This window comes from Euwallacea fornicatus, chromosome 26 (genome assembly GCF_040115645.1).
Source record: "Euwallacea fornicatus isolate EFF26 chromosome 26, ASM4011564v1, whole genome shotgun sequence".
Lineage (NCBI taxonomy): Eukaryota > Metazoa > Arthropoda > Insecta > Coleoptera > Curculionidae > Euwallacea > Euwallacea fornicatus.
In genome coordinates this window covers 2,165,752-2,189,520 of record NC_089566.1, presented here as the reverse complement: position 1 = coordinate 2,189,520, position 23,769 = coordinate 2,165,752, and the positions used below count along the sequence as shown (strand labels likewise).

Sequence of the window (23,769 nt, the reverse complement as noted above, 5' to 3'; positions counted from 1 at the left end):
ATCGTCGCGATGAGCTCTTTAAATGCGTATAAATTGGGTGTTAATATGTCGTTTAGCGTCCGAAATTCGGCGAAATTTTGACACCTATTTTCGAAATAGCCAAAATACAGCTAAAATAAAGATGCTTTAACTTATACTTCCGAAGCTCTAAAGCCTCATATAAGCTCAAAGTACGATCGGTCGATTAGAGAGAAAAATAGCACCTTAGACGTTTTGTAGTGTTCCTGAGAACTTCTAAAAAGGGGTAGGTATTTAGTTTTAGCCGCTTTAAAAGGTTTCTTTGAAACTTCCTCATGCTAATTCCTTCGATAGGCCCTATGAACCTCAAGTCAGCTTGGTGCACAGTTTCTGAAATGCTGAAACAACTTAGTTTCGATATTTTCCTCCCAAGTTTCAAAAATCCAATTCTAAAGCATCAACCTAATTACATCGACAACCGCTCCGCGCGCTGCGCTAGCTCTTCTAGTTTTCCAGATATTTAAAAATTAAATTACATTTTGCATAACAAGCGTTTTGCCCCGAATTTAATGAAATTTATTGCAGTATTGCTGATACAAAATACGAATTATCCGATGGGCTCTCCCCTTCAATAGCCTGGGTCGTCATGAACATCACGATCGGGAACTTTTCCTTTGCAAAATCGATCTCGAAATCCACGTTGCCGCGTCATCAATCGAACTAACTTCAAGCCAAAACGGTATTGCTATATTCATTCGCATTTTTTTAAATCAGTTTTCTGCCTATGCCCAACAATCCGTTTTAATTTTTTGCGTCTGTAACAATCAATTACAATCAGCGGAATGACTGCGAAGCAGAATTACTTGTAAAATTCGATTTTGTAATTTTATTACTTAATTAATATTCATTCTGTTGTGCCTACTTCTGCATACACGCTAAATGCGACAAACTCGAACCTTCTTTTATAAGACGTATTAACTCCCAAATTGATGGGCTCTGCTTTAATTTTGGTTTATTAATAATATCAGAGCTGAAAGAAAGAGAATGAAACTGAAGAACACACTGGGTGTAACTTGACAAATGCCTTAACAGTTCTTAAGCACTCTAAAGCTTTCCACACAGCCTCATACTTTGAGTTTACACATTCCCTGTCGTATGACTTGAAAAATGCTGCATCGGCAAATATTGAATCGTAAACGTAGATTTATGAGCTTCAATGAAGTGTTCAGTAAATGAGCGCTTTTAAGAGTGCTACTCACGTCTCAAGTCCTGCAAGTGTGCGATTAGCTTAAGCCATTTGGCTCGAAAATAAGACACAACTTAGCATTTTGACAAACAACACAGTATGGCGAGTCGTAATGGTACAATAATGTTGTCTCTTATTTATATTTTCATTATAAGCGATAAACTAAATTAAGCGTTTGCTTTGTCAAATTAATGCGCGATATATCAGAGCCGGATTGTTTTGAGCCATAACGTCCAAGTGTAGGCTGTTACAATGCTGCTTAATTATTAAGTCTAGCAAATAATACAAAAGTTGTCCGATAATGTAGTTGTTCCCTTTTATGACGATGCAAAAATTGAAGAAACGGTCAGCAGCAAATTGGCGGGCATTGCAGTTAAAGCTGGTTCACATTGAAATTTATTGGGCATTTTCGTTGGTTTTCAAGGCTTTATCGGGTACTTTTTATTTTTCGGCAGTACCGCATTCCGCAAAAACTTGATTCAATTAAAAGAATGATTTTCCGAAATAAAAAGGAACGAAGTAGCTCCGTTTTACATTTCGGTTCTTAGTCAATTCCCAATCAATTAGATGATTGAACGTTTTTTTTTTTTCTTTATTGTTAAGCTTAGAGCCAGAAACTGTTCAAGCGTGCGTTATTTGTAATATCCGTCCAGTAATTTCAAATGCGTTGCATAAAACTATAAAATTTTTTACCTGATGTGGGTAAACGCGCATGACTGAAATAAGTAGTGTGCTATACATGTTTCGCCTTAGCCAAGCGCACGCTTTAGCTATGAAATATTAGAAAGGCAAACCTGTGCGGTGGCAAATACAATACAATAAAAATTTTATTCCTCGGCACCAATTCAATTCTCTTTGCTCATACTATCTTCGAATCTCAATCCCGTACTTATGCTCGGAATTGTTTTATTTCTTCTCAAATGGTGTAACCGTTCTAGAATTCAGGCATCCTGCGGAGAGATTTATTTTGTTATTTAATTAGCTTAATTTAATTATATAATTTTATTAAATTACTCGGATCGGTTGGAAACGACCCACTTGAGGGATATTGGGAACTCTGAGAGATTCATTGCCAGTTAAATGGATACGCGTGCACATGTGAATATTCGCTATGTACTTAGCGGTCATTTAAAGTTGGCCCCAAGGTCGGAAAAATTTGAGTGTTTTCTAGAGATATGTGGAAAAAAGTGAAAATTGAAAAAATGCTAATAATAGAGACATACGAAATGAATTATTAGTGAGTCTACATTTTGGCGTTTTAACAGTTAAGAAGTAGAAAACATACATTTTTTTATTTTCATTAATTTGGTATTCAACCATTAAACGGGCCCACTGCCAGATTTTGTTGTTTTGGATGACCTAATTTTTTTATTCCCTCATCCCTGGGACTTGTGAATTTTAAATTATTAGCAGAAAACCAAAAATCAAAGTTTCCGTTTTTTGTTCCGATACCTTCGAAAGCATCCACACACGCAGTTCTTCAGGTTTTAAAGCAGATTTTTAATAACCACATCTCACCATTCTGTTTTCATTTCACGAACCCTCTAAGTACCTTCCATAATTTCCTAGATCTTTATACTAAAGTCAAAATTTAATATGCATAGAGGCATCCTCCTTTGAGGTCCTAGCTTTCGTTCATAATCTCCTTACTAGATGTAAAGAGGAAAAATTTTTATTATGGTCTCGGAGTGTCACAAATTGAGTTGCTAAACTTTCATTGAGACGCCTTCAAAATCCAGAAGTAGATATCAAATTTTTATCGTACCTCCAAAACTAAATTAGATACTGCGTTACCTGGAAATTTCCAAAAAAAAAATACTGACAATTTTGAGATGTTATTTTTCCCATATCTCAGGACCTGAGGAACACATTACAAGGCGGTTTGTGCTGCTTTATAGCACCGCACATACATTTACAATAAAAAGTTCACTCAACCTTGGCACTTGATTTAGTCAGATCAAGGCAAAGTCGAGAGAACCCGAAAAACCAATCGGTCGGAGTTTTGAATTTGGAAAGTCGAAAATTCCCTGGTAATGACGTTAAAATGATTTATGTAGCACAGTCTAGATACGTGCGATATCAGCAGACACGTGTCATTTTGATGTAATTTCATGGGAGAGTCCCACTTGTATATTCAAGAATCCGGTCGCAGGTATATCTTTACTTTGCCTCACTTTTGCCATCCAAATAAAAAGTTGTCGTTTCATTACTTTACGCGGGTGCACTACAGGTAGACCCATTAAAGTTGATAAAGACGTATTCGTACATTTAACTGAGCGACTTTTCTATGATGAATTTCTACGTTCGCATCATTAATTTTGAGCTATTATTACATGATGCAATAACTCTACCAATTACCGAGATGTCGACGTTCAAATCCGCGAAGTAATCAAGCCAAAAGCGACATCAATGTTCACATAAGCGCGAAACCTTTGTACAATTTTTCAGATATCCGAGAGTAAAATATGAAGATGGGGATTAGAAATCGTAAAATTCTGACAATTAGTGTCAAAAACAGCCTCATTGGATTAAGATTTAAAAAGACTAGCGGCTGGCGCATAAGAAACAGTAGGTGGTTCGACTTTAATTATAGGAAAGAATCGTTGAGTCGAAAGTGCATTTTAATTACTTGATTTGAATAGAGTTTCTTACACTATACCGAGAACCGCATCTTCAAGCTCCTCCTCTGATTTATCTAAATACAAAGAATGTTTTCAAGAAGCATTATTGATCTTTCATCCGATAATAATAAACTAGACATAAAAGATGCTCTTCTCACTCCCAAATTAAGGCACTCAGCGGGCGTGAAGCTCTCTTTAGTGATTACTAAATTGAAACTAATATCATTAACATTGACATACACCCAAATGTGAATTACTTTGGTGCTAAATCCGTCTCATATCGAAACGAGTGTATTCCTGTGATCCTTTGGCTTTCACATTGTCACTATTTTCGACGGGAGGAGTTTAGCAACAGCAAAATATATTGTTGAAAAATTGCTTCTGCACCATATCTATACATCAGCGAATTATAACCCATTTTCAGCGATATCGAGACACATTCTATGGTACTTCGTTTTATATTTCGTACTAAAGATGTTGCTCTAACAGCTGTTTATACAGGGTGTCTGTTTTGCGAGCTCAACAATGTGGATCTCGGTTGTTTGAAGAGATACGAGGTCGGTGGAATTAGGGCAAAGTTGCGCATTTTCGAGCTTTGTAAGATGCCGCTGGAAGAATTATAAAATTTCGTTTACTTCCGGAAATATCCGGGAAAATACGAAAAAAGGTTTTTATTTGTTTCTGCACTCGTTTGAAGCGATAATTGAAAATGACTGGAATATTTCCGTAGTCCCTTTTTCTCCTCGACAACGTGACGGTGTCAAATTTGGAATCCGACGTTTCGATTTTCCGGAACCATCCTCAATTTCTCAACGAAAGAAGCTGAATCCAAAAATGTGAGAATCCACGATGGCGCCCATAAGAAAAAGTAAAGTGGATGATGGTTCCGGAAAATCGAAACGTGGGATTACAAATTTGACGCTGTCACGTTGGCGAGGAGAAAAAGTGACTGCGAAAACGTGCCAGCCATTTTCAATTGTCATTTCAAATAAGTCCAGAAAAAAATTAATATAAAGCTTTTTTCGAAATTTCCTGTTTTCCGGGATATTTTCGGAAGTAAAAAAAAAGTTATAATTCTTCAAACGGCATCTTACAAGCTCGAAAATGCGCGACTTTGCCCTAATTTCACCGACCTCGTGTCTCTTCAAACAACCGAGATCCCCACGGTTGAGCTCGTAAAACGGACACCCTGTATACTGATTGTCTGCAGGGATTTGGTTTTTTTTTAATTAATTCTAGCTATACTAAAACGTCTCTTTTATTCCCTGACGTACATTGCCTGCTGTTAATCGTGTTGACAAAAGTTTGATGATCCTCCGAAAGTTTTTCACTTTTCCTAAATAAATGAATGCTTCACTAAGCACAAAAATTGGACACACCTGAAAAACATCAGAAACCGACGCTTTCGGTTTTCAATACAATGTAAAAAACACGGTTTTCGATTCGCTTTCCACAGATCATCTTTTCCGCTTTGACCGTTGGGTAGTTTACTTCGAAGGTTTTTGATCTCAGATCGAAAGTTTCTGTGCGTCGTAGTAAGAGTTATCACACTCAATTGAATTTGAATATATTGGTATTTGGCTCACCTGAAACCATCGAATCCGTCATCAGACCCGTTTACCGTCAGCACTGGTGCTCTTGCATATGCCTTTGCCACCCTCCTATTTCGTTCCAGAACTATGACCTTTGCCCAAATTTCGTCATCGATTTGGGTCCACTTGTCTAGGACTTCTTGTATGTGATCCTGAAATAATAACATGCAATTAGATGCTGTTTGACGTTAAAAAGGGTTTGGCTACATACTACCACTCACTCATGTAGTAGTTGTGTTGCAATAAATCTTCAGTCAAGGTCGAATAAGTGTCCCTCATAATATAAATAATTAATCGGAATTCTAAATTCTTGCATTAAACAGCATACACCCAAATTTTTGTCATTTGTAAATCTTGTGTCACCAATGTTATGTGAAAATAAACGACGGATAGGCATGATGTGTAATTACTATGGAGCTGGAAAATTTGTGAACACTAATTACATATCACAAATTCGATGTCTGGGCATGGGCACTAATGAGGGCACTGAAAATAAAAATTTAATATCTCGCATATGGGATGATCGCTTAGGAGGTATCAATCTTGACTAGTAATGTGTAATCTTCATTATTTTTCGTTGGGATCTAATTCGTTCTGCCATGATGATAATCTAGCCCCGTTACGGCTTTGATGATAATTGATACGAGGTCTTATTGAAAGATTTTACAATTTTTATTTGTGCTTGCAAATGTGACGAGGACCTGGTCTCTTGGCCATTTCGATAAAGAGATTGCGCACGATGTGTTTGGTTATGGCTTTCAGATCAACGCGTCCAAATTCCATTTAAAACTCCTTGCTCTACAAACTGTCTCTATACAGCCTCTTACGGATCTTGCAACCTTGTAGTATAAAATACTATTTGCATTTTGTCAAGTTGAAAACTGCACGCAGTTTGATCGACATTGTATTTTTTCTAGTTTATGAGAGTTGATAATTGGTGACGTAGATAATTTTTTCCGACGAATTTGGGCGATTCGCAACAAAACATCACATTTCTTCGCCTCATTTCCTAATTCTGCTCCTCTTCTTTATTCAACTCCTTTTTTTCAGGTTAATAGAGATTTCGGCACTTCTCTCCATGAAATTTCACGTTGTCTGATCCTTTTTTAAACATTCCTTAGGGTATTTCAAGCTTTACGAACAGAAGCATTCAATATAATTATTAACCTCGTCAAATTGAATTACTTCACGTGAGAAAATAAACCTGCGTTAAATCACTGTAACGAGATTATAGACGTTTCTGGCTTACGTAAGTTTTACGTGTCCATTTCTAATTTTTCTACCTGCTCATAACGACTTCGGTGTCCCCAATATTTACTGGTACAACAAAGCAAACACCTGAACAAAGCCAAAAAAAGAGTACGAAAATTTACTTTTTTCTATTCCGTTAGAGTTGGAGTGAAACTTGCGCGCCTCAGCAATTTACATAAGTGTAAATTCAGTTACGTAAGAATCCCAAAACTGCTCACTTCGTGAACTGACCTATTAGCGATTTTTAATCGGTAAATTAAATTGTTGCTTACAATGGACTGCAAATAATGAGCTTTCATATAAATTGCATACTTAGACCCAGTGAAGTATAAGTTGCCATATAACTAACCTGAAACTTTCACGATGTCGACATGAAATATTGTTATAGAATCTTAAACAGTGTAGTTACCTACCGTTGGCAATTTCATAGTAAAATTAAGCTAATAAAGAACAATATGGTTGGCAAAGTTTTTGTTTCAAAACCGCTCGTTAATACAATAAGCTGAAGAAAAGTGAAACTCACGCGAAGCAAACGTCCCGACCACAGAACATTAAAATCTAGAGAAAACAATTAAACTACTAATTGTTGTTATTATAAAACATATTCATTGCTTGCTTAGGTCTTATTGGTCGAAAGAACTGCTGGCAATAGCTGATCGGATACAAAATGCCCACTTTTTCAAGAGCGGTTCCAAGTAATTGCTTTTATTCAGCTTTTTAGCTTTGTTATTGTTATTGCCATCCATGTTATTGTAGCAAAATTATTACCGCCTCACATTTTCATGAACCGTAGATGAGCGATGGCAAAAGTAACAAATTCCATATAATTCAAGAGTAAAACTCTAAATATGATAAACACGAACGGAGTTTGGCGAACAACTGGTACAATTTTTTAATAACCTATCAGACAACACGTAAAAGCTAATTACAGGCACAGAACATGATGAGGCACTAGCCCACATCAATCACCATAGCACCGAAAGAGGCAAAATAAGGAAGTTAATTTCAGACACATACGAGCTTATGCTAAACCAGCGGAACAATCGAATTAACAATAACAAATTCGAGAAACGTCGAGGAAAAAAACTTGGACCGATTGCAAAAAATCGAGGAAGTCGTACAAAAACACAAAACTACAGAGATTATTACATTATTCCTGTAGCAAGTATCGCAGTGGCTTACTTTGCAAATTTTAAAAATTACAAATACAGATTAACCCGAACAATTAATTAACAACACTCTTCTTTCCATTTTTGTCCTAAACAAGGGCTTTCACAAGGAACGCCGGTTTCACATTTCCTATATAATGTACACTGACATGGTGTTAGGGCACCCCAGAACCATTGGTACCAATGAGTACAGCGTGCTAGCGAATAATGCAATAGAGGCATTCAACTATACATAACATAAAAAAGTTGGTTGCTTCAATTCTACAGGATGCTTAAATTTGTTTTTCAGCATTTTGTAATTTGGGGAATAGACCTCACAGTTTTTGATTCAGGCGTGCAGCTGCCTTTAACGGGATTTTTGGGTGCGATAAATTTATCCAAAATCTCGGTTTCAAGCTAATTGATACGTGGCGCCCTCTACGTCTCACTGTGGCACAAAAATCGGCCTAAATGTTTTATCAGTGCTGATAACTTCGGTACTTAAACGAATTCACTCACTCGAAACTCTTATGCATTAAAAAGGTATTCTGCAAGGAAAAACTTGCATCTCCGACCATTTTCGAGCTATTTTCAAGTGATTTTTTCAATACACTGCCAAGGATTTATCAATCAATTGATCAACGGCTGGCATTGCGAGAATGAGAACGTAATTTTGGTTGATAGGCTTTAAAAGTGCGATTTGCAATATCGATAAATAATCGTAAGTAATTAGTGTGATGAGTAACTGGTTGTATATTTACACCGATACCTCGACACCATGAATTCACTAAGATTGAGATGAGGAATATGGTTACGTAAATTTTGACAAGTCTATACTATTGGTATAAACTATTGATGTTTCGAAAATTTGATTTAGTTAATTTTTTGTAATTTTCAAGGTGTAGCTGAGCCCCTTATTTCAAATAAGTGTATTATTGACTTCGTTGAATAAAGTACATGTTAAAAATAAATATTTTAATTGTTCTCTAATATGTCATGGACTTGATTACACTCAATCAAACTTATATGGAGTCATCCAGTATTTCGCAAAGGAATGATTTTCGGTGGGAATTATGTGTTAGAAATTTCAAGATTAAGTCCGAAAAATATTAATATTGAAAAAATTCAAAGAAAAAAAAACAATTCTGTACGTGATAACAAAAATAAACTAAACGCTCTCATTTTTTAAAAGCAAGATTTACAAGAAATTCAAATTATGAATGAAATTATAGACTTTTTGAGTGTTTTAGTAATCTGTATTTCCACCCCTAACTTCAACGCAAGAACGAATGCGACAGAACGTGCTTCTTAAAAGGTTGTCAATTTTTTCTCGAGGAACATATCTCCATTCTTCAAGAACTACTCGTATCAGTTATTCTGTATTTCCCAGATTGTGTTGACGAGCCCTAATCTTTCTTTTAATCATGTCCCATGAATGTTCTACGGGATCCAGGTCTGGAGAATTAGCAGGCCATGTTAAAACTTTAATACCCTCCAAGGTATTTTTCGCGACTCTACTGGTATACGGTGGGGCACTATCGTGCATAAATGAGAAATTCTCTCCAAGTCGTCATCATTGGTTGGAGCACCAAATCTACGTACTTCCGTCCAGTTAAGGTGGGTCGAATGGGAATTAAGGAAGTTTTTTCTCCTATCATTATGCCGCCCCAAAACGTCACTGTTCCCCCTTTATATTTCGGGACAGATCGGGCAGTTTGGAGCCTGGCTTGCCTTCTACGGCCTCTTAAAATGTGAAATCGTCGATCATCAGATCTAAGACCAATCCTGGTTTCGTCCGAAAACAGGACGTTTTGTCATTCGTCGTCCATTGTCCAATTTTGGTGCTGCAAACACCAATTTAATTTATCGCGTTTGTGTTGTCTCGTCAATTCGGGGACTTTTAGTGCCCTTCGACTAAATAATTCTCTAGCTCGAAGTCGTTTTCTAATTGTCTCCACGGATATGCGTGTTTCTGTCACTTGTAGGAATTGCCTTTTAAGCTCGGGAATTGTTACCGTTGGATTTCTTCTAATTATTTGCACTAAAAATCGGTCTTGTAGATCTGTAGTAACGTTTTGGCGACTTCCTTTTAGCCTGTTTTGCAACATTCCCAATTCTAAGTACCTTGAATAAGTTTCTGAAACCACCCTTTGCCAAACACCAACTGTACGGGCAACAGTTCTTTGAAGCGGCATACCCAGCTCCACTAACGCAATTATTCTTCCTCTCTGTACATCAGATAAACTCACAAAAGGCATTTTAAGGCAGTTTAAAACAAAAAAATTCAAATGAGAAAACCCGAGACGTGACTTCTAAATTAATAGTCTGTACTACCGATGCACTAACATTCATATGTTATTGAACTAAACGTTGTTCATCAATAAATACAATTTTTTTTTAATGTAAAAACAAATCAGTAAAAAACACCTTTCTGTAAAATACTGGGTGATTTCATATAAGTTTGATCGAGGGTGCTTCAAATAACAGTAGGCTTTAATGTTTTGCTTCAGTACACAAGAATTGTTGCTTTCACATTTTAGTTTGCGGGCGGGGCCCATCAACCAAGGGATCATTTAATTGAAAAAATCTCGAAAATTGTTAGAGACGCCAGTTATTTTTTGCAAAATACCTTTTTGATTCAGAAGAATCGACCATCCGAATTCGTAAAAATATTGCAGTTATCGGTACTGATAAAAATTTTAAGTGGATTTTTTGTACTCCCCTATCACTGAAATAGAAATTTTTATCATTGTTTCGGGGATACCCTGCATATAACTATAGGTTATAGAAGAAAATGCATACACATCGACGAAAGAGCATACAAATCGCAATACGGTAGAGGTGCCGCACTTATTGTATAATACATCACAAAAGGACTGAAAAAGCAGAAGAAAAACTTCAGACACTAATGGACAACACAACGAAATAGTTCTCGAAATGGAGACTCATACCAAATGACTGTTAAAGTAAATTTCCGCTCTCAAATCATCATATAAAAGCGCGAGGTCCAACATTAACAGCAGACGGTCACATAACTCAAACAAAAAACACTTGGAAGTAGCAATCCAAAGAAAATTGGAGCTTTCTAAACATGTTTGAAATATGAAAATAGAAATTACTGAACGAACAAAACATTTCCGTTCGCTAACGAAGAAATACGAAGGGATCAGTACAGGAAGTGCAACAAAAATATTCTAGTTCCTTTCCAGACCATTGTCACAGTGCGGACACAAACTTAGGACAAAAGCAATAGGACAAACTATAATATATACAAAAAACAGAGCAGATTGCACTAAGACTGATTATAAAGATAAAGCACCCCGACAACCCGCTACGCAATCCATCCAACCAATTAGCATACGAACGGGCACACATGACAAGAATACCTGAAAGGCTACACTACAAATTGAGGCAAAATGGTAAGGCAATTATCACAACTGGAGTGTTCTGAACCCTCTTTACTTTACAAGACGAGCCAGACAAGTTCACTTTTTTCCCACCAAATAGTCGATAACATTTTTCTGTGGAGATAAAGGTTGTATATACAGAATGTACCAGACAGATCAGCATAAATGAGTATGGTATAGAGTAAAAAATAGAGTGATTCGGTTAAACTTGCCTCATACAAAAGCTATTGGTTTTAATTCTATACGCTGTTAAAATGTTTTTTTATCGCTATAAATTTAGAATAAGCGTCAGTTTTTGGTTTATAGACTTGAAATTGCTTTTAGTGAGATAAACTCTTTAAAAATATCCGTTTCAAGCTAGCCGATAGATGCACCACTTCCACTTGAACGAAGTATAGAACCGACGTAACTCTTTCATTAGTACCAATGACTTCAATATTTTCACGAATTCTGATACCGTCAACTCTTCGACATTAAAGAGATATCGCGCAAAAGACTCGCATCTTTAATGGTTTTCGAGATACTTTCTTTTAAGTTAAGTGATATCGTGCATTTTTATCCATTCATTAGTATTATTATTTTGATGCGCTCTGCTCGTAAGATAAAATGTGAAATCAATGAAATTTGCGTTTCGAATATATGTTTTTACGTATCTGGAAAACTCAACAAGATTCAATCAAGCCGTATGAGGCATCTTAAAGAGCCCGTTGAGCTGATTCGCATGAGTCACTTTTTAAAGCATTTGGAGCTCATTTGCCGAAGTTATTAAGATTCAAAATTTAAAATGTCGCCCGAATGAGGTGTTTGAACGCATAAATGACTCTTTATCTAGGAAACTCAACAAGATGCGATCATGAGGTACCTTAAAGAGTTCGAGATATGGAAACGTATAATGTAATATTGTTTGAAGCAATCAACATTCATTAAATTTTATAAATTAATTTAAATATCCGTACTTAACCCGACAGAGGGTGCATTAAACGTTTTTACATCGGGAGGTACGTTGGTCTCAGGTTTTGATTTAAAAATGCCGGAAAATCCTTTAAAAGTTATTATTAATAATTGTTCGTAACTAATGTCAAAAGCTTTTGAAGTAGAAATTGTAGATCGATTAAAATTTTTTCGACGACAACTCAAAACCATGAGATAAAACTGCAAGTCAGCTTTTTCCATAAATAAATAATATTTGAATTTGAACAATATATCAGTAATCTTTCTTATTGTGTCATGCTGCAATATTTCTGTTCAATCTGGAGCTACGCTCGATACATCTGCCCCCTTCTTTCCTTTAACTTCGATTACCCTCTTGAATGCGGCCAATCTGGCGCATCCGCCAATATTAGTGATTAAAACGGTTTAGAAATTGGGACATGCCTTAGTTTATTTTCAGTCCCTGGCCGGGTGGACTTTCTGGGAACCTGTCTTGACCAGTGAGACCGTTTATTCTTTCCAATAAACAAAAGTTTATCAGCAGCATCTGAACATTCATCCTCATTATCGGACATCTTTTGTTCACTTTGCTAGCAATATCTCTCGTTTTTAGAACATCTTCTATCTCGGAGTCCAATTCATCATCGCACAGCTCCTCGCCTGACGAGATGTCTCGCGTCAAACGAATTAAACGAGTCTCCTCGGCCTCAAACCTTGCCATTGCCATTAATAAAACTGTTAAAATGATAAGTTGGCGCCATTACCATAATATCTGTTTCAAAATAGAAACGTTTTTCCTTTCTGTTGCCGCACGTTGTAGTTAGAAATATTTGAACACCGAGGGGCGTGTCGGGCTTACGTGTCGAAAATAGGAAAATGCAAAATACCACGTGCGTTTTCATTGAACGCATACGGCATGATAAGTTCAAATGGCTGAAATAGGCAGCTACTGCACACGTGATGAAGATATAGGAAAAATACTACTGAAGTAGTTTAAAGTAAATAATACGTCGGTGTGCGAGACCGCGTCCACTTCCTAGAAGGTTAATATGTGCTTTACGTAACGAAATCAATAATATCGTTGCCCGACCTAAGAACTTTACTCACATCTTGAAAATTACGAAATCTTGATTAATGTAAATTTTGTCTGAGCTTGGCTGAATTCCTTTATAATTTTGATCATCTCGCTTGGAGTATGGTATACTCTCTCTCCCACAGCCGGTGGAGCTACTAAATTTGCCCGGGATGACACATATTCTCGTTTAAACCTGAAACATAAAGATGACCTCAATAGCCCTGGCTCTCTTTAAGAATAAAATATCTCGAAAATGGGCAGCGAATGAAGCGACAAAAATTCCTTGGTTTAACCCAGGATGACACACATCCTCGTTTAAACCTGAAACATAAAATTTACCGACACAAAGGAATTTTTATTAATATGAGATCAATAGTCCTGAACGCCCATGCCTCATAATGATGTTGCGGTCGTACCTAGCAAGGCCGTTCTTCTAACGGAATTTTGAGCTACTCCACTCGGTACTGTATCGTTATAGTTGGCGCTTCATGTGCTAAAATCTTCGTCCGTTGAGACATGGGAATTAGCAATTACATTTAACTAATGCATTTAACAGTACTTCTCGTAAGTTTTTTGCTTGGGAGATGATTCATGTCGTGTCGAATCTTCTGATAATTTTAGAGATGATGCTGGCGTTTTCACTGCTCGATTCGATTTCGTTCAGGTTTCGGATGTTAGCGACTCCGAAGCTGAATTTGCTTTTGTTGTCGATAATATTTGTCTGGGAGCGAGCGATTCCGGCCAACGTTCACTTATTTCCTTGGCTACTAATTAAATCGAGGCAATAGTATTTGCGGGCGTTGGTATATAAAAGCAGCCTTGGACATATGGCCAATTAACCTAGTATTTGAGATGCAGTTGCAAAATACCAAAATTTAACCATATAAGTACGTTCACATTAGTAATTGCCTGAAACAAACAAATGGCGTTATCTAGATCGGGACCGAAAAGTGATCTAAATACTTTTGTCTGTTACCGCAAATGACACAACGGCAACATGTAATGCAACCTAAAGATTAAGAGATTGGTACGATAAAAAATCTACACAAATCGTGCAGTTTTTGTGGGTGGTACTTCTAATAACACACTTCGAGCTATATAGAAAGGCGGTTGCAGAACAACTATATCGGTTGAATAAGTTCAAGTTGTATAACGCTACGCGGAGATAAATTTATCTGTTGCTTTCTGTCAACTAAAGATGACATAATCGTCTCTGTTATCCCCGTGTAGCTACATTATCATTGTTAATTTCACAATTTAATATTTGTCAAAATGCAAAAAGGTTGTGGGCAGCGCTGCGGCTTGTCCGGACTCGTAAAATTCCTCGTTCCGTTCAGGCCGTTTCGAAACCGAGAAATACAAAGCTTACATTTCAGGACTTCTTACAGCCCATGCAATCGTTCCAAGTTTTTTTCGTATACCAACCAGCCCAGGCCGTAACCAATTCCTTTACACGGCTTTAAATTGACGTTTTTGCGAAATTTTTCGAGGCGAAATTTGCACCTTCTCGTAGCTCACATTCAGAGATTGAATAATACCTGAAACTAGATGCTTCCTGCAAACACGAAGTAATAAATTACAAGCACATATTCCCAGAAATTCCATGCAGGAATGAAATTCTAACTGAAAACATACCGCTTTGTTCGTTGCCATCAGTTGCGGCAATCTCCGACTACCTCAGGATGTCACTTCTCTTCACATAATTTCGACCAGAGAATTTTACGTTTTGAAACAAAAATAATAACAATCCCAATATAAACAAGCGTTTATAGTCAGGTATGCGGTACAGTTAGATATTAAGTAAAGTAGGTATGAGAAACGGTTTATTGCGGAGGTGCAGCGGATAATTTCCAATAAAAATTGTACTCTGCAACGTGAAAAAAATGGCCTTGCCAATAGGAGATTTACGTTCACCACTGGACATATTTCCTATTAAACAAGAATTTTCCTGGTCGAATTAATCTGCACCAAGCAGCATCGAAATGCGCTCTCGTCGGGAATGGAGCGGACCAAAACTACCAACACCTCTTAATAATATTACGTCATTTCATTTTACACGCCATACTGGGTGGTTCCCGTGAAGTATCCGAGAGCTATTTCCGACTATTTTTGAGATAACGACGCCCAAAATTCAAAACGATTTGTTTTTGGTACGTTATTCGAGACGGGAAAACGAAAGATTTGCACTTTTCTGTTCTAGTCTTGTTTTCGAAAAGTTGGAATTCAAACGTGTGGTACACAATTCAAAGGAATTGTTCAGAAGAATTGTCAGTTAGCATACAGTCGGGAGATAAATTATTCGTCCGTCTAGAAATAATGTAAAATAATGGAATAAAATCCAAACCACTTAAATTTATTACAAAGAACAAAAAATGTCGTTTATATGCCAAATACAGTAATAAAATATTCAACATTAACAATAAATGAGACATTCTACGAAACTGAGGGGAGGAAAATTATTCGTCCACTAAACTTTTTTTTTTTTTAATATGTCGAAGCAGTACAAAACTAATAACGTGTGGGGTATCCTTTAGATCTTATAATTTCCCTTAACCTGGTGGGCATCGATTCTACTAGTGTTCTAACGTAACTTGCTTCGATCTTTGACCATTCATCTTGACATATTGCTTTTAACCGTTCTCTGTTTGAAATGTGTTGTTTTTTTACCCTTTCTTTTAGTTCCGATCATAAATGTTCAATCGGGTTCACATCTGGAGATTGGAGAGGTGTTTCCAACACTCTTCCTCCGCTCTCTAACGACGCGGGCTAAACGTTTTGGCTCGTTATCTTGCTGGAATGCGAATTCGTTTTTAATTCCCATTTTTTCCGCACTTTGTATTAAATTTCCTTTTAAAATGTCTACGTAAACAAAGCAATCCATTATTCCATCAATAAAATTTGATTGTCCCACTCCGTGCCACGACATACATCCCCAGATTAAAGCTGAACCTCCTCCATGCCTCACAGTCGGGATTAGGTTTTTTGGATTGCATGCTTCCCCTCGCTTTCTATACACAAGCACCATTTTGGATTTTCCAAACAGCTCAGTTTTAGATTCGTCAATAAATATGACGTTTTTCCAACGGTCAATATTTTTGTCCAAATGCCTTTGAGCAAACCTTGTCCTATTCTTCTTCCTTACTAATGGTTTTTTCCGGCCAATTTGTGCCCGTACACCTTCGCCCCTTAAAACTTTTCGCATTGTCCTTTTATGGAAAACTTGTGGTGATCACTGGCTGCACTTTTCACTATTTCAGTCGCAATAGTTCGCAGATTTTCTCGAACTCTCCTTAACATTGCCAGTTTCTCTCGACGTGTCAGTATACTTTTCCTCTCTCTCCCCGGCAAATCTTTGGTTGTATGTATTGTATTATATATTTTTATAATGTATTGAATTTTCGCTATATCTCTTTGCGATTTCCCTTCTTTATAACATTTAATAATCAATTCTCTTATTTCTTGAGACATCTCTGTGGATTTGCAACTCATTTTAAAATTGGCTGGTGATCTTTGCCACAAATGGTCTCAAACTAACATTGAAAATGTTAATAATAAATTCCTAGAAATTTTTATCACTGCAATTGGAATGCCAAACACAAATTTATAAACTTTTTTCAAACGGACGAATAATCTTTCGCCCATTGGTTTTGAAGAATGAAAGCTTCATTATTGATATTTTTGTAAGATAATTATTAATGTTGAATATTTTAGAACTATATTTGGCACATGAATAATATTTGTTACTTTTTGTAGCAAAATTGAAATAAAAGAAAAGTAGTTTGGATTTCAACCATTGATTTTTAATTTCATTCTGGATGGACGAATAATTTATCTCCCGACTGTATTTCCTTTTTCTTGGGGGCATTTTTAGGCGATTTAAAGGATTAAAAAAAAGTTAAAAAATTGCAAATTAGTGTTCAATTTGAGAGAATTATTAAAGTGGAAGAGAGATTATCATCTAAGTGTTAAAAGAAAGAAATGTAAATGTCAAGGAAATGCGTATTAGTTCACAGTTATGTCACGTCCGAGATAATAGATATTTCGCGAAAAAATGAGAAACACAGCTTAAGAGATACGACCTTTCTCTGTGTTAACTCGATTTCTATGCCTTTAAATTGGGATGAAAAATTTCTAGAAAAAACATCAATTTGGTGCTTTGAATTTCTGATTTAAAAAAATTCACAATTTCTGTTCGGAGGTTTAAAAACCGAAATTCTAGATAAAAATATGAAAAGCTGATTTTCTAATTGAAAACACCACCGAACCAAAAACTAGAAAAATAACCAGTTTTCAACCTAAAAATGCCCAATTTTAATTATTCAAAAATTTAAATTTTAAATTGCGTTTTACGGTTAAAAAAATCTGAAGTTCCCGATTAAAAACTAAATTATTTCATGGTTTCTATTTAGGGATAAAAAAATTAAGTAAGTACTTATTCCCAATTGCGCTGGTATAGAATACAAACGAGTTACAGCCCAATTTGAAACACCCATGGGTTATTTTACGTGTAATCTCCACTTATTTTACCCAATATCTTACACTGGATTTGTGGGTTTCGCCATCTTCTTGTTTCAAAACGCTTTTAACAATATCTGTTTTCTCGTACACCCAACAAATCCATGTATTGCAGTCACAGTAGATAGTATTACAAATCGTTCGTGTATCTTGGTGGTACTACTGCCTTACTTTTTTCAAGCTTGCTTTGACAAGGTCTATATTATAGAAGCAGGTTCTGTTACTAGACTAGGACTTAATGGTTCCTGCGTCGTAACTGTACATGAGTTGAGATTAGGTTACGTGTTTTAACGTCTGCGAATTCTCATTACTATTCGATGATTCCTTTTTTATCGCTGTTTTTAAACTGAGGTATTCCGGCACCACGAACCGATTCATCATGTTCAAAACATATATGAGTCAATATCAGATTGAACAGGTTGATTATTTATTCGGTTCCCTTTAATCTCGCACATGAAGAGCCCATCTTTATCCATCAACGATCGGAGATATTGCTGAGATAGCGTTAACGCGATAAAAACTTCCAAAGGCAAAGTAGAACCAAATCACTCTATTGCTTCATCACACTGTGAAGAATATGAATTAACCTATCGGTATTAAAAGTTCTAGAATGCCGATCATTCCTAGGCTTGTCTTTAACGTGACATTACTATTTACTCGAGGATAATTGATTTGTAATTTGAGTAAACTTGGGTTCGCCACCTTTTGTTTGGTTCTCCAAGTTCTGAGATTGCGATACAATTTTCAAAATTTATACCGCCTCAAATTGATGCATTTATGCAAGAATTTCTCAGCTATTTTCATACCTCAATCTACTGATTAGAGCTATTAACTCTATGGACAAACAATTTAAAGTCGAGAAACCGAAGATAATCCTTAATCATTGCCTAATAGCCCATTGTCCTTTAATTTGTTTATTCACCCAGACCGCGACATTTCGGATCTTTCAACGCTTTATTTAATGTAAAACAGGATGTTTTTTACATTTGGCGTTTTTCATCAACAAATGCCTTGAAGGACACGACCGCCGTACATAAATAATTTGGACGAAACTGTCTGTCGAAGACCTTGATACGGAGATTCATTTTAACTTAATATACCGCATTTGTAGCCCGAAGACGAGTGGCTTTCATGTGAGATCATTGTTTTTTTCATTCGAACAGTCATCGAACCGAAATGTACCTTTTTCCGCGCTGCCTTAAAGTGCAACATTCTTTACCCCGGAACTCACGCGTAAATTTCTACTTTCAGACGTAGAAGTAAAGGCACCTTCAGGGGTTCCCCGCTGAGGTCGGGGTAGTGCAAAGGAACGGAACACCGAGAAGCCTATGGCGACGCTTCATCTTAACGGCGACTTCTGGAATTAGACCTTAAACAGTTCCATTAGACGTCAACGGTAAGCGATACACCAATTTTTATAACCAAAAATGTCGTTACGAAAGCGATCGCGCATCAGTGAAGAATATGAATCACACGGGAGAAAAAGGTTTCTGTTGTGCTACTCCCGGCGGCTGGTCCCAGCTTCGCCTCGGCCTTCAAACTCTGGGCTCAACAAAAAAGACAAACTTTTACTCCTAGTAACACAATCTAGTATTGTGGCCGGACATGCACTGCACCACGGACCTCCCTGTAGAGGTGTTATGCGAGTTGTAACAAAGTTGTTAAACAGCCTTAAATAAGCGACCATAAATATTTCTTCTATTCCCACCAACGTATTCCTAGTATTTTTCAAAGGATTTTTACGCCGAGGGTATTCAGTTTCAAATTTTATTACATTCATCATGTCCAGCAGAATTTTTCCCTTTGTTGAGGGAGTATAAATCTTGCACATACAATGAAACAGACTTTAAATGAACTGTTTGATATTAGGTTACCCACAGGCTTGATTTTTTTTTTGCAAAATTTCCTTTTTCTTAGTCTCGCATTCCTTCCGACCTTCTTCTTTCCTTTCCACGTTGATCTGATGATCTGGAATAAACAATTTTCCATTGTTGTCAATTAGACTATGTTTTACGGCGCCAGCCGAATGGGAGAGCCGTTTACGACTCCTAGATTTTCATCGGAAGGCTAGTTTTATGTGTGCATTTTTCGTAAATGCCAATCTGCCATAAATTTCCCATCCAGCGACGTTTATTCGCGCATTACCATATCGTAAATAGGTTTTTTCCGGAGCGAACGTAGAGTAATAGATACAGCTCTTACAATTGTAGATTAGCCCACAAGTTACGCCTATTACTAGCCATAAACCTAGCTTCAAGAGCCTCCCTTTTCAATTGTCATAAAAGGCGTAAACGTTACTTAAAAATCTCATGACGGTGAGCGAGCCAGAACGACTCAAAGGGGTATTCCGCCATATTTGCTAATAAAACGACATGGGTTCCCAGTCCGAGTAAATGAATTGAATTAGCGGTGCGAAGTAAGGCGCATAGACATGAAAACCTAGTAAGAAGTAACCTAGAAGACGGAAAACGGTACATAATAGACTCGCCGTATAAGCAACACCGACGTATCGAGGGCGACAAATACACACGTCCCAAAACCTCAATTTTAAGTAAGATTTGTTCTTTACAATAGCTATTTACCATTTATAACTATAATAAAATAGTAGGTTATTTCTTCCATGACTGTGACCAACTTGTATTCGTAAAACCGAGGATATTGCCTATTGTCTTACTATTGATGTTTAACGAGTATTACAATGAATACATTTTTTTAACAAATAAATATCGTGATGATACACAAGACTAAGAATGTACAAGATGTTGTAATCGGTGGTCAGGCTTTTACTGTAAACGCGTTTGACTTACAGAAATAACTGGTTAGTTCGCGTTAATCGAAAGAAAAAAGACACTTCCGTTTTTTGACGACTGACGTAATGGATCTAAAAGCTCGGGAGAGTTAATGGAAACATGCTTTTCAGTTCTTGAAATGGCCGCAGGGGGAAGCGAGCGCTCCGACAAAATTTCGGAAAATCTTAGTTTTTGAAAAACTTGTAGTTTGCCATACCCCATTTCAATGTTCGGGATATAGTGCAGAAACGAATTTAGAGATGTATTTAGTCAGGCACGTAGTCTGATACTTTCATAAGACACTTGACTCGACATGAAAGTTTTGCTTAAAAAGTAAACAACAGGCCAGTGAGCACGTTACTTGAACCTGAGCTGGTCCAGAATTTCTTCCTCCTCCCCCTCTTTGAAGATTTAAAAAAATGACTTAAACAAAGGTTTTAGATGAAGAACTATTGATTCTTTTTGGGCTTTTTCAGGAAGCTTTCACGTACCCCCGTAAATTTTCACGTACCCGCGGTTTATTGACTATGTACACGTTGTTTTTTTTACGAGCCCCCAGATTATTTTTCACATATAGCGTTCCAAATTTCACCCACGATTTTCTCCTGTGTTGAATCTTTTCGTTTCTTCAAAATTTCTCGAAATTTTTAAGTTGCCAAGCGGGTGCGAGACGCACGGGACAAAGTTTTTTTTATTATTATTATTTTTTTTTGTTATTTATAAAGATCATTTTATTAATAATTTTCTAAGATAAATCATAATTGGCATGGATTGTTCGCGTCAATTTAAAGTCATCGTCCGCATTCATTTAAATTCAGATGTTTTTAAATAATTGCTTTTTACAAAAAAATCAGGTTTTTAATGTAGATGATATATTTCAATTATTGGTGTTATTCGATAATAAATTAATATAAACGATTCCATGACATGCTATACACAAAAAATTCGTGACCTGACCATGATATGTTCGCAACGGCTCAATTTTTTTTAGCTATAGTTAATCCACAATCGTTATTTTTAAAATCCTTAACACGAACTTTAAAAATTACATTCAATTTTGGTATGCGATAAATGGAACATAAAATTGATTATTGACTTGTTAATTAGCGTTAAATTTTGAAAAGTTACCTTTCCAAATAACATAATTTTTCCGTCGACCGATCATTAACATATTTGTTTAATGTAAATGATATCGACCAATAATAATCTACTTGAGCGCAAAATTTTTCAATTGCTTTAATTTAAGACACAATTTGTTGATTTGTAGGCAATTAAGTATATACGAAATTGAGAAACACCTTATTGTCGTCTTATTTTACTTTTACTTGACAGTCATAGAGAGGCTATAAAAGATTAAGTATTTCCATCTGTATCTATGCTTCATGTCATGATTATCCCAATTTCCTTGGGCGTGAATTCTTTAATTGAAAAAATCATTAGCTGCCAACAATACCCCGATAAATGAACTGCCGCGTTCGTGAATCTATCAAAAAAATTTTTTTATTGGATTTATATATTATTTTATTTACGTTAGTTTAAAAACAACGACCAACACTTGCAGCCGATGGAAAATACTTCAACTAATTCCTGTATAAGGAGCGCTCACTACCAACATTATTCACTTTTTGAAATTTTTTAAAACCTTTTTGGTCATTAATTGCCTCCGTTAATATATTTATTGGTTAAATTACTGCGCTGCGTATTCTTTTAGGAAAGAAATTTTTTTGTCATATCTCAAAATGTTATTAACCCGAACATTCCCTTCGATTTTTCGTATTAAGATAATTCTCCAAAAACCAACGACACAGATAGGTTAATCAAATAAAATTGCTAAAATTCGGCAATTTTATTTGGTTCAAATGAAAAATGAAAAATTCAAATTATGTGGTAAGCCAAGATTTCTTTTTCGAAAAAAAAACGAAAGTGTCCTTAAATGGGCTCCTGAGGCTTTCCTATGCAAGATCCCGAGTAGGTAAACGGTACCGTTGACAACTTGTTCGGGTGCAGACGCCGATGCAGACAAAAGACAAATTGCAGAAATCGAAAAAGATTTCGAATAATTTCGGCAATGGGCCCTCTATGGGTCGATTTCGTAGCAAAAGTAGGGAAATTGTGGAGAAAATTATTTTTCAGAAATGTCAAAATCTTAAATAAGTTCACTAAAGCCGTTAGCACTACATCATCGTCTTCTCGTTAAAGATTCTCGAAATGGAAAATTTCAGTTACCACCATCTCAAAAACCGTTTTGAATCCAAATCCAACCTAATTAGTTTCCTGTCCTTTAAGCAGGCATATTCAAGCCTCGATTCTTTCTACATTTGGCTTCAAAAGTAGCAGCCCGTGTGAATTTCGATAAAAGTTAACACCCTGCTCCAACTAAGGACTTGTAAATTGTATTTATTGCATCATGGAACTCGCATCTTGTCTTTTCCAATTTATCGCGCTCTTATTTGCAGCATTATAAGGGAACTTCCAGTTTTGAAGGCCGCTCTTTTGTATGTGTTTTTTGAAAAACAAAACCTAGATGCATTGACAATCGAATTAAAGAACACGGCATTATTGCCTCCAAACAATGCTAGACAGAAAGGAAAAACGTTGTCACTACTTGAACAATACAAAATGCCACTATTAGTAGAGTATTGTTGTTGCATAGGTGTCATCCATTAAATTATACTTAGTGCATCTTTACAGAAAATCCTTTTGTTGCAAAATATCGTTTAAGCCGGTAGACTGCAAATGTAGTTCTTCGGTATACGTGAAAGTTGTTTGGTCGCCGACGTTCGAGGTCTTTTTTGATCAAAAATGTCAAGAGCACCAGCCTAACGATTTTACATGATTTTTGTAATAATCTGGACGTGATGGTTTTATTCCACTCTTCCTCGGTTTTATTAAGTGCCGACGATAAACAATCCCCCGACGATAACGGGACGCATAATCGATAGTTAACTATCGTTTATAGTCGAATTAGGGCGACTCCGATCACCTTGATTTTAAATTTTCCTGGAGGTTTTTGGATCTGCCAGACGCGTTCTATCGCAAACTAATGTATTCTTAATTAGTTCCAACCTTGAACGTTCCTTCAAGCCCAGCAAAATAACCCATTATGACGTTTTCAACTCATTTCTACGACCTTCTAAAATTTCACAATCGTTTTTAAATCGTCCCCGAGGAATCGGCACGGGAACGGTGAGGTCCGTCCCAAAAACTCGTTGAAACTTGTGATGTAAGCAAATCGAA

General features: G+C 36.4%; 1 protein-coding gene across 2 annotated transcripts in view; it reads right to left on the bottom strand.

Annotated features, from left to right (window-relative positions):
* The window catches only part of exp (expansion), a 79,461-nt gene that overhangs the window by 22,889 nt on the left and 32,803 nt on the right, over positions 1 to 23,769 (bottom strand). For both annotated transcript variants that reach the window (XM_066296770.1, XM_066296771.1), the window contains exon 3: positions 5,412 to 5,569. In XM_066296770.1, coding sequence (XP_066152867.1) covers positions 5,412 to 5,569 — 158 coding nt within the window. The remainder of the gene's footprint in view (positions 1 to 5,411; positions 5,570 to 23,769) is intronic.